At 28.5% G+C, this 11,959-nt stretch overlaps 5 protein-coding genes across 7 annotated transcripts in view; 2 read left to right on the top strand and 3 right to left on the bottom strand.

The window, feature by feature from the left end:
- Positions 1-38: 38 nt before the first annotated feature.
- LOC106791490 (LETM1 domain-containing protein 1) lies at positions 39-1,748 on the bottom strand. 3 transcript variants are annotated; one of them, XM_014757144.1, is made up of 4 exons: positions 1,572-1,748; positions 661-950; positions 443-592; positions 61-265 (listed from the first exon to the last, which is right to left on the bottom strand). In XM_014757144.1, exons 2-4 carry the CDS (start codon positions 928-930, stop codon positions 86-88), a joined length of 600 nt encoding a protein of 199 aa, XP_014612630.1. In that variant the 5' UTR covers positions 931-950; positions 1,572-1,748; the 3' UTR covers positions 61-85. The 3 variants fall into 3 exon arrangements, with proteins under 3 accessions (XP_014612628.1, XP_014612630.1, XP_014612629.1); XM_014757143.1 differs by lacking the exon at positions 1,572-1,748 and adding an exon at positions 1,143-1,540; XM_014757142.1 differs by lacking the exon at positions 1,572-1,748 and having other exon boundaries at positions 39-265; positions 661-1,540.
- A 191-nt stretch (positions 1,749-1,939) lies between these two features.
- On the top strand, positions 1,940-4,424 carry LOC106791489 (KIF1-binding protein). Its single transcript, XM_014757141.1, has one exon. The coding sequence runs from the start codon at positions 2,297-2,299 to the stop codon at positions 4,118-4,120; it is 1,824 nt and encodes a 607-aa protein (XP_014612627.1). The 5' UTR covers positions 1,940-2,296; the 3' UTR covers positions 4,121-4,424.
- A 187-nt stretch (positions 4,425-4,611) lies between these two features.
- Positions 4,612-5,935, bottom strand: LOC106791488 (60S ribosomal protein L14). The gene is made up of 4 exons (XM_014757140.1): positions 5,855-5,935; positions 5,412-5,513; positions 4,932-5,126; positions 4,612-4,810 (listed from the first exon to the last, which is right to left on the bottom strand). The coding sequence occupies exons 1-4, from the start codon at positions 5,855-5,857 to the stop codon at positions 4,652-4,654; spliced, it is 459 nt and encodes a 152-aa protein (XP_014612626.1). The 5' UTR covers positions 5,858-5,935; the 3' UTR covers positions 4,612-4,651.
- Positions 5,936-6,075: 140 nt separating this feature from the next.
- On the top strand, positions 6,076-8,106 carry LOC106791486 (surfeit locus protein 1). The gene is made up of 6 exons (XM_014757134.1): positions 6,076-6,360; positions 6,448-6,569; positions 6,685-6,876; positions 6,951-7,115; positions 7,189-7,422; positions 7,549-8,106. Exons 1-5 carry the CDS (start codon positions 6,154-6,156, stop codon positions 7,403-7,405), a joined length of 903 nt encoding a protein of 300 aa, XP_014612620.1. The 5' UTR covers positions 6,076-6,153; the 3' UTR covers positions 7,406-7,422; positions 7,549-8,106.
- Positions 8,107-8,316: 210 nt separating this feature from the next.
- The window catches only part of LOC106791485 (glutamine synthetase 2 cytoplasmic), a 21,133-nt gene continuing 17,490 nt past the window's right edge, over positions 8,317-11,959 (bottom strand). The window contains exons 2-3 of the mRNA XM_014757133.1: positions 10,053-10,243; positions 8,317-9,355 (exon numbers count right to left, since the gene is read on the bottom strand). Of these exons, the coding sequence (XP_014612619.1) occupies positions 8,430-9,355; positions 10,053-10,236 (1,110 nt within the window). The 5' untranslated portion in view covers positions 10,237-10,243 and the 3' untranslated portion in view covers positions 8,317-8,429. The remainder of the gene's footprint in view (positions 9,356-10,052; positions 10,244-11,959) is intronic.

Here is an 11,959-nt window from a genome sequence, read left to right as displayed (position 1 = left end):
ATCAAGGTGTTTTTCTTTATTCATTCTCTTTCTATTAATTAAAAGAAAATTTATTAAATATTGTGAATATCATATTAAATTTATTTTATTTATACAAAAGCTTTAAATTATTATTATGATTATAAGCTAAAAAAATCGGGCCATGCAATAGTAAAGACAAAGTAGAATAATCAACTGATGTTGACAACATTATCCATTGTTCGAGCCAATCTTTCATACTTTCCGCTGACATATTTACAGAATTTAATCCTCTAAAAGATACCGCCTATAAATATATCAATATTAAATTAAATTCAAAGAGATACACAGGATGTCTTATAACTAGTGGTAAAAGCAAGCAAAGGATGATTCTATATGAAAAACTAAGTCGAAAATATAGAATACTATTTTTCATATAAGACTTAGTTTTTGAAAAAAATATGTTTCTAAATTATTCTCTTACCCAACTCAATGATTCTACAGACATTTTAGTTACACCTCCTTCTTTAAGGATAGCATTATCCATTCGTTTTATTAACATACCCCTTTCTTTTAAACGTCGTTTTCTAAAGGGTTTCCATACAGATAATTCATGAATACCAAGTAGCTTACTCTATAATGACAAATATCAAATATTTAGTATTTATTAACAAATAAAAGAAACTTTATTTAATCATTTACCATATGTTTACTGTCAAGTGTATCCAATGAATATGGTGCACTTGCAAATAAAGCGATACAAGATATCACGTTTTCAACTGTTGGGTGTCCACCACAACCCAAACTTGTAATGATTCCACACCACTTATTTTTTAACAGTTTATCGTTTATGTGGTTAGTTTTAATTTTCATACAATAAAATAACGGTCTACTGTATTTGAATCTTTTTGCATAATAATAAAGATTAAAATCTATTTTTTGTTGTGGTGTCCAAAAATGATGAGTTAACATTTGTCGTGGAAAGAAATACGCTAAGGGGATGATGGCATAGTTCGTAAAGGGAATAATAGAAATAAGAATGACTGGTGAAATTTTAATTATATCTTTGTGAATTGAATGAGCTAACTGAATCTCTTTTCTTGTTAAACTATCTAACCCATATAGACCTTGTTTCTTTAATATGGCTATATACATTTTTGAATCGAGAAAATAATTTTGCATACCATTAAGATACATACGATATAAGCCGAAAGCTTTAGGAAATTTCTTACTTAAAGTTTCTTCATAGATTTTTATATAATTTACATATCTGCTTAACCAATATTTTTTTAAATTAGATATTTTCCCTTTCTTCTCATCATTATTTCCTATTTGTGTAACATAACGTTGCACTGGATTGTATGAAAAACAAATAGAACTGTGTTTTTCATAAAACAATATTCTTGAAATAGCTTTATGCATGGTTAACTTATTTCCTTTTTAATTTTTATATGTTAAACATATTGAGGTTATGTTCTTGTGTTATTTATTCACTTGAGATACATTGTCGATTAAAACAAAATATTAAGATCTATATATTATTAGTTTCTAAGTTTTACTTATTAATAATTTACTTTATAATCACAGTTATTATATAAAATGAATTATTGTACCCTGTTGTAAGTTGATCTTGGATCATGTTTGATACCGGTTAGTTAATAAATGAATTAAAAATCAAATGGAAATATCTCTTTTGGTAATTTTAAACACAATATTTTTTCTTAACAATTTATAAATATTATTTGAAATATTATGTAACAATTTATAACATTATGCAATATGCAAAATATATATATATATTTTATTATTTCTCTAGGATATATAATATGAAAAAATTTGATTTAAATGAAATAATGCGATTGGTAGAATTTATTTGATACCAATTTTTTATCGACAAGCTTCTATTCGTCTTTGCTACCAATTGCAACGTTGATTAAGCTATAGTAACATTCTGATAGGTCACTGATACAAACTTATTATTATTATTGGCTATTAATGTAAGAGAACAATTACGATTTGATTCTTGAAAATAGAAGTAGAAATGCGTCAAATAAAAGAAATATATATGTAAACATATGCATATAATTGCATTGATATTACAGAATATTAAACAATAATATGTTTTGTTATCAAGGAAAAAAAATTGAAGAAGAGGGGATTCTGGATATTGATGTTTGTTGCAACTGGTAGCTAACCTGCATTACGCGGAGAGTGATGTGATTGAGAATGATTTTGCTATCAGTAATCTGAAGAATAAAATAATTAATAAAAAAAAAAATAATAAAACAAAAATACGAAATATATATAAAAAGAAAATAATTCGTAAATAAATATTACAATGTTTTACGAAGAATTAAATGAATGTTGTCCATTGTTACTGGAAAAATTCGCCGAAGTCGAAGAATTATTGGAGAAACATAAATTAAATTTGGACCGGAAATCTTATAAAGTAATATATGAAGGTATAGATTTACTTAAAGAAATAGAATTAAAACTTTATAATAGCCTAAACAGCGAACAGGAACAGAAAGATAATGTCAAAGATTTAATCAAGTTATTACTTGCTATTGGTTATTTAAAGACAGGTTTACTTTATACTGATACAGAAGAATTAAAAGTTGCTGAAGAATACTTTATGAAATGCATTGATATACTTAGAGGTAGAGAATTGGAACCTAAATGTGTTGTACCAGTTTTAGCCACTCTTAATCAGTTAGGTATAATTTGGTCTCAATGGAGTCAACCGGAAAAAGCCAAAATATTCCTTGATAGAGCTAAACAGATTTACATTGATTATACAGATCAAAAAAATCCTGAAGACCCTATCGATTTGATATCAAACTTTAATATTGTTGAAAAAGGTTTGAGTTTCAAGCAAGTATTGGATAAGCTATACATTTTGACATTGTATTATCTTGCACAAGTATATGGAGCTTTGAAAAATCATCACAAATCTGCAGTATATTGTCACATAACGTTGCGCTTGCAATTGGAACAAAATGAAGTAATAAATGATTTAGATTACATAGAATGGGCACTTAATGCAGCCACTCTGTCACAGTGTTTTTTAGAAAATGAAGGATTTACTCAGGCCAGGCATCACTTGGCAGCAGCATATTACATACTTGAAAAATATGAAAAAATAATGAAAGAAAAAGAAAGTGAAATGGAAAGTGAAGTAGCTGCTGCTGAATATGAACGTTTTAAGCATAGAAGCGCTGATGTGGCTAGATGCTGGGCTAAATATGGATTATTATTACTCAGTGCATCAATAAATCGTCTTGTAAAAAAAGTAGAAAGTGATGAAACTGATTGTAATGATACAGAAGACAGTCAATTGGATTCTAAGGCAGAAAAAGATTCAGAAAAATCATTTGACGATCTAAAATTTGATATTCTAATGGATGATATTAAACCAATTGTAAATCAAATAACAGACGCATACCTTTTGGATTTTGATGATGCTAAACCCGTATTTTTAAATATTCAAAATTGGTTAGATCAAGCTAAAGCATATTACACTCTTGAAAATCATGCATCAGATTATGTAGAAATTATACAAGATTTATCTAGTGCATATAAGTATTTATCATTTTTCGAAGAAAGTGAAGATCGTCAGGCAAAAATGCACAAACGTAGAATAGATATCTTGGAAGCTACTGTTAAAGAATTAAATCCTCAATACTATAAAAATGTATGTAGACGAATTTGGACAGAATTGGGTACAACTTATTCTGATATTATGAATATTAAGTTGGATCGTTTACGAGCAAATAATGATAGAGCAGAGCCTCAAGCATTGAACAAAATTAATAATTTGGCTAAAAGTGGCATTAAAAATTATCAATTTTTCTTAGATTCATTGGATAATAATTCTACCGATGGAAGGAACATAACATTTCCTCCTGATCTAGAAAAAGCAGCACTAGTCGCATATTTTCTGTTGGGAGGATTGTACAATAAAATGTTTACTTTTGATAAGTCTGTACAATTGGTGAATACTCAAAACAGTTTGAATGCCTATAAATTTGTAATTGACTATTGCGAAACTCATCCAGAGGCTAGTGAGATGATAAAAGAAGAATTTAATTTATGCAGGGAGATCGTTAATTTACTTCCTGTTAAAATTAATAAATTAAAACTAGAATTGATGGAAAAATAGATTCTTCTAAATATTTAACGTAATGATAATTAACAAATACATAATAATTCTATGCAGTCAGTAATTTATAGAAAGTTGCATTTGATTTTAATTTATGTGTATTTAATACACGATGTTTGATTTCGTTTTTTTCTTTAATGCAATGAATATATTTGAAATATGTTTGTAATTATATGAAATGTAAACAAAAACTATTATGTAATTTTTTAATGTAATGTTAACACAACGATTTTTTGCTACTTTAGACACCTACGATTGATGTTTTATATATCATGAAATTATAAGAAAAATAAATATATATTAATCTAAAAATAACTATACGTTGTTACAGATTTTTATTTTATAAATAATATTTATTAAAATATTTTTATTAAGATGAATATTCTAGTGACGCCATAGACTCACTATTTTTTATCATAACTATAATTATCTATAATGATGATAACTGTTTTATTACTGTGAGGTATGTAAATATACATTGACAAGATCAGTAATGCAAAAAAAATTTAGTTTTTATTCCAGAAAATAACATTACTTCTTTTCTGTTTTCTTGGTTGCTTTACTAGCACCAGTTGTCTTAGCTTTCTTAGTTTTCTTTTTTAATGCGAAGAAAGCATGTGTTTTTAATTTGTTTCTTATTTGTCTAGCTTTCCTCAATTTGAAACGGTCAAAGTCGCTAAGCTCGGCGCGCTATAAATTAAAGAAGTTTGAAATTAATTAATAGAAATTTGATTTCATGGTAAATGTTATATAGAGATATTTTTACATTATATTTATCAACAATATCTTTTTGTTTTATAAGCATTTTTACCTTCTTTTTAGCTGCAACCTTTCTAGCCCACATAGTATCTTTCCATAATTCATCTATTTTACCATTTTCCCATGCTTTACGTACAACTCGTGTGGAACCAGTATAAGGAAACCGTAAACGGAATTTGGTGAGATGAAGTTCGTTCAACCTCATTTGACCACGTGGAACATTCGCTGCTGGTCCATCGACCAAAACCTGTTAATATTATAAACCGATAAAAGAATTTGCACTGGAATTGTGCTAATGTTAATAAATATATGCATAAATAAATTCTCAGATAATAAAATTAACATCAGCTAAGTGTCAGCCGGCAATTCCTATCAATATAATGGGATCATCATTGTAACAATAAAATGCTAACTAGTAGTAAAGTTATATCTATCGATATAAATATATTATAAGTCTAATTTAATTTATAATATAATATAAACATATATGTGTAACTATAATCTATTAATAACATAAATAAATTATTTATACCCGATTTTGATCGATAACATCAACAATTGCGACGAGTTTGCCCTGGTAAGGGCCATCGCTAACGTAAGCAACTCGGCCCGACTCCACAAACCTTTGGAATGGCTATAAAAATATAATTATATTATTTTTTATAGAAAAAAATGATCAACTTAATAAAAATTAATATTAATATAAATTAACATTGATAGATTAAGTTAATTTTAATATGCAAGTAATAAAGATTGTATTCTAAATTACGAATAACATGTGCTTAGCGCTATTTGATTTTAAGGTTATGTTAATCGACGCGATGCATATGTTGCATCGTGTATTCGAATTAATAAAAAAATATTAATTTAATTTAAAGCGCATAATAGTATAAACAAATAAAACTTAGATTTAATATTCTTACTGCATTTTTACACAAGTTATATCGACGAAGTATGCAATCACAATGCACTTACCATGATTTACCGGAAGCAAAAGAATTGTACAGGATACTACTATGCAGTACTGAATCAATATCAAGACTGAAACTTAAAAAAAAAAAAATTCCTATGTTTTCTTGTTTTTTTCAGTCCTACCAATATAAAGACGAAAAAATTTGAAATTTCGAATGATTCTACTAACATTTCCAAAAATTTGACTATAATAAAACTATTCTGTTGATCTCTATATTTTTTTATTATCATTCTAATAAATGTTGAATATAACCTGTGTCAATGAGTGCTTAAAGTAACAGAGTAAAGAAAAATTAATAATAATGAATTTACCATGTATTAGAAATTTCTCAAACTTAGCGTATAAGACGTTAATTAATAATTTTCAATATAAAAATAATAGCAGATTATTATTATGTGATAATATTAAAATACATTTAATAAAAAGGTCAAAAATAACCTATAAAACTTTAAGTGAAATTAAAAAAACTACTAACAAACCTAAGAGTCCTTATAGATATTTTTTATTGGTGAGTAATTTAAATTAAATACATTTCTTTTCTTATTATAATTAGGAGACAAAAATATGAATTAATTTTAATACAATTAATTTTTAGACTGTACCAATTTCAACCTTTCTTCTTGGTACATGGCAATTGCAAAGACGTCAATGGAAATTAAAACTAATAGAGGATTTAGAAAGTCAAATAAATGCAGATCCTGTTGATTTAATAGAGAAGTAATTATAACATAAATATAAAAATATATCTTAATCATAAGTAATCAGAAATGTATTTTTTGTGTGTTAAAAAATTGATCAATTATTATATGAAAATATCGCATTCATTTTTCAGTGTGAATCAATTGGACTCTTTGGAATATCGCACTGTAAAAGTAAAGGGTCAATTTTTACATGAAAAAGAATTCCTTATTGGACCTAGAGCTATAATTTATCATAATAATCCAGCAGACGTAGGAAATTTATTTGGTACAAGAAATACTAATGGATGGAATGTTATAACGCCATTTAAGGTAGAAAACGAAGAGTATGTATGTTTGAATTAATGAAAGATATTTTTTTAGTACAATTTTTTTTTATGTATATTCTAAATTATTTTAGTCTAACAATTTTAATAAATCGTGGTTGGATACCTGAAAAATCCAAAAAATTGCCACGAAGTAAAATTGAAGGTACCGTTGAAATTACCGGTATCGTAAGAAAACAAGAAACTCGACCACCTTTTAATTCTTCGAATATTCCTGAAAAAGGATTATGGTATTACAGGTAATTTAAACATTATCATTTTTATCTTGGAGAAAATAATGTTACTATCGTAAGGAAAAATTTTAATTTTTAGAGACATAACAACTATGGCGAACGTAGCTGGTACCTCACCAATATTTTTGGATTTATGGTCTAAAGTAGATCCACCTGAGGGTCCTATTAGTTGTCAGACCAAAGTTTCGATACGAAATGAACATTTCTCTTATATGATTACTTGGTATACACTATCTTTATGTACTGCAGCCATGTGGTATAGAGCTACTAAGAAGAAAATACCAATTTCTTTTTAATTAAAACAAATTGAAAGGTATTGATAATAGAAATTTATATTTATACATTATATATATATAAAAATAAATCTAATGAACGTAGAATTTTGTTTACCACACAGATACCTTCTATAATTAAATGAAATTTCTTCTATATTTTATAGCGTCTGCAATTAAATTGACGTCTTCTTATGGTATAGCCTTCGCTTTGTATTATAAGATATTATAAAAGTTTAATCTTGCGATTTAATTTGGTGAGTTGATACTTGTATACTTTTGTATTATAATTTATATAATATCGGTATAATTCATTTGACCATTACAAAATATTTCTTATCATCTTATTTCTAATTAGAAGTTTAATGAAATAATAAATTAGCGTCTAACTTATAATCATAGATTTCTTTATTTAATAACGCAACAGGTGAATACTCCATTTGTAGAAGGATATTAATTGCTCCCAGAAACTTTTTATTTCTCGTATTATAACAACAACAACAGCGATAATAGCGATCATTATCAGCAAAACTGCGAACAATGATCATATTATATAATAATACATTAACGAATGAGCATAGAAAATATCTTTATATAGATATGAAAATATACAATATACAAATTACATTATGAGGTGTGTACATTTCTTTATTTATTATTATAATAAAATAGAGCGATATATTATTAGTAACTAAACGACGATAAACAAGACTCACTTGTAAAAAGGTCGATGTAATTGGATAAAAGGAACACTTTTTATAGCCCATTTATCGTCATCTAAATTTATTATACTATGCGGCAGCACAGCAGACCCTCTCCTTCAATGAGATATGATTATTGATGTAATGAAAAAGGCATCAAACTTAACTTGGTCGTGCCAATGGATCACTGGCAAAACGTTTAATAACAGTTATCGTTTCTTTTTTTTTTTTTTCCCCAGATCTTTCAGGATTCTATTTTACTACTAGCTAAAAATCATTTAACCGGGCCAAGTGCGTGTAACATCTACAAATAGTAGAAGTTTTCAAAGTGTATCAAAATACTCTGTTTACTCGTTGAGAATGCAAGTGCGTACAAGAGCATTGCACACAGCATAAGGATCGCAATTACTGCTGGGTCTTCTATCCTCGAGGTAGCCCTTCTTATCTTCGGCTACACCACGAGGTATACGAATACTGACGGTACGATTAGCTACGCCAGCGCTGAAATCGTGAATACTGCTGGTTTCGCATTGGCCGGTCAATCTACGCTCATTATCTTTTCCTCCACGTGGATCGTAGGCTTGGATATGTCTAAGGTGTTGTTTGCTGAGCTTATCGATTGCCTTTTCGATTTCTGAAATACCGTTTTCGGAACGCATAGTTTTCGTAGAGAAATTGGCATGAGCACCAGCTCCGTTCCATTGACCCTCGACCGGTTTTGGATCAAAACTAACGATAACACCGTATTCTTCGGCAACGTAATGAAGAATAAATCTTGCGATCCATAGATCGTCGCCAATTTTGATACCACTGCAGGGACCTACTTGGAATTCCCATTGGGATGGCATAACTTCGGCATTAGTACCGGCAATTTTAACACCGGCATAAATACATGCCCTATAATGAGCCTCGACAATTTCACGAGCCATGACCTTATCCGCACCAACGCCGCAATAATACGGACCTTGAGGACCTGGGAAACCATTTTTAGGCCAACCTAATGGCTTTTTATCGATGTCCAAAAGGGTATATTCCTGTTCAATACCAAACCAAGGGTCTTCGTTTCTAGCTGCTTGCATTGCGTGATTGCATAAGTAGCGTTGGTTTGATTTTGTTGGTTGTCTATCGCTGTTATAGGTGTCACAGAGTACCAGTTTATTGTTACCACGTCGGAATGGATCATTGTAAAGCGCTACAGGAGAAAGATAGATATCACTGTTGATTCCTTGCGCTTGATACGTCGAGCTACCGTCATAAGTCCACTCTGGTATTTCTAAAAGATAATGTTTTTTATTATTTTATCCATCATCGATATGTGTGGAAAAATCTTAAGAGTTATATTATATACGATAATCTTTATCTTTATCTATGTAAAAAGGTATTGGATTAACCATCGTATACTTCTCAATTATTGTTTGTTTTATATCATTTATCTTATCTTATTTTTCGTATACCATCGATATGATGTTTTTGTAATTTCATTCGATTTTAATCTTATACGTTTTGTTTTTCTTTACTCTTATCTTTTTGTTTTTTTTTTGTATTTTAACATAGATACGATGAACCCGTAAAAAAAGATTGTGATCTATCGTTTAACTACACACTATGCGAATTGTTTTTCTAACGTAAAGAAGATTGAATGAAAGATTTTAACGCATGTGGCATGCACGAGTGCATACACGTTCATTGTGATTCTATAAATGTTCTCGATTAAGTTTCCTAACGTATACCCTCTGTCTCGGTTTTTGCACCAGTCAAGGATAAAAAAAAGAAACAATTCATTATCTCGCGTCGCATATTTTACATCGTTTAGGGGAGAACTTTTTTTAATATAAGAAAAGAGAAAAAATTTGTTTATTCTTACAATTGCAATAAGAATCTATAATGTAATGTGTTAGAATTCATGACACATTAATAAGAATAATTCTGATACCGAAAATATTCTAAATATTTTGAATAATTATACTAACCAGAAGGACTTTTAGGCACAAAATCCAAAGTTCGGGTTTTAGATCTCACGTTTTCGCCAGTTCCATCGATCCATATGTATCTTACTTGAGTTGCATTTTCCGGTTGTGGCAGGTCAAGATATTTTTGCAACAACGTTTTGTCCAAAGCCGCATTTGGTGAATCCTTTAATACAGCACGCGACATGGTGGTACTGCAAATACCATATACATACCAAAATAATAACAATATTCATTGCAAATCGTTACTAATATAATAAGGATATCGAATATCGATTGAGATTCTTTTCCCTAAGGTTTTATCGGGAAATTTTATCGAAAGAACGTCTCAAAATATAGTATCAAACAGCTTCAACAATCGAACGTTTAAATTTAATGAAGTATGTCACGTCAATCAATGACGATAAAGTATTGATGAGAAAAAAAGAAAGAAAACGTAATCGTGCATTATTGTTACACCTGTATCAAAAATAGAAAATACTTTGCCAGTTGAAGTATCGATTCCTATTCTAATCATTTTTCTCGTTAAAAAGGTGTAACACATCGAAAACAAAAAAAGAAAAACGATAAAACAACACAAACGCATTTCCTTGCGTGTTCCTTTGAGATAAATGCATAACATGCACGATCTTCGACTTGTTATTTAAATACAAAAAAATATATATCACATGTTTTAACATCTTCCATCTATATTATTTCTTTTCTCTAGATCTTTTTTTATAATATTTTATACAACGTAATATAATATTATCTTTTTTGATGCCGTGGCAGTATTAAAAAAGTATTCTACTTTTTTTGATGCACAAATGTGCAACACCACGGTGATATTATTATTCGAGAAAAAAATCTTTTAATTGAATTACAATTATTATTATTATTATTATTATTTTCTTTTTGTTCTGTGTTTTGTATATTACATTTATATTAAAACAAACTTTCGTGCATAATTGAAAAAAAAAAATAACAAAGAAATACAATAACTATGCAACGTGGTTGCTTTATATTATATATTAACAAATATTTCCTAATAATATAATTAAACATATAAATTTAAATTAAAACAAATTTCTTCTCGCGCGTGAATAATTAAAAAAAGAATAAAAAAGAAATGCAATTACTATGCAACGTGATTGCTTTTTATTATATATTAACAAATTCTCTAATATATAATAATATATAAATTTAAATATATATATACATACACATATATATATATTTAAAAGAATTTGAAATGGAGGCGGTGAGATGGGGGAGGAAAGGTTTTTTAAATTCCACGATTTCTAAAGTCTCATGTAAAAAAAAAAAAAGAAAAAAAAATAATTTGCAAATAAAGAAAACAAAATGATTTGCCAGTAGCGCTGCCTGGTTGAAATAATGCACGACTTGTTGCACGTTCCTCGTCGTCCACGACATAAGCTCGTGCATTCACGATGATGATGATGATGATGATGATGATGATGCAGCTGGATGTACAGTGGTTCAACCAGAAAGAGAGAAGAAGAAGAAGAAGAAGAGGATTGAAAGAAGAAAAAAGATAAGTTCTTTATTCATCCTTGGGCGTTACGAAAAGATAGGTGCGCCCACGTTTCATGCGTGTATCACGCGATTCGTACGTGATCATGTATGTATGTATGTATGTGTGGATGTGTGTATGGTCTATGTGTATATTTAATGTTCTTGGTTTAAATCCGAAAACCAAAATTATACCCTTCGAATATTTCTCGACAAAAATGATTCTTCAAGACTTGTCTATCACACACAATTGAAAAAATAAATATTATTTAAATATTACAATTTTTTCTATGGGGAAAAACATTTGTAAAATTATTATTCGATTAATGGATATTTAACAATCCGCGTGGATTATATTCCACCATATATATTATTTATATATTATTTATTATTATTAT

This window comes from Polistes canadensis, unplaced genomic scaffold, assembly GCF_001313835.1.
Source record: "Polistes canadensis isolate GaletaPanama2010 unplaced genomic scaffold, ASM131383v1 scaffold_312, whole genome shotgun sequence".
Lineage (NCBI taxonomy): Eukaryota > Metazoa > Arthropoda > Insecta > Hymenoptera > Vespidae > Polistes > Polistes canadensis.
The sequence above is the reverse complement of the archived record's forward strand: the minus strand, read 5'-3'. Positions and strand labels throughout refer to the sequence as shown.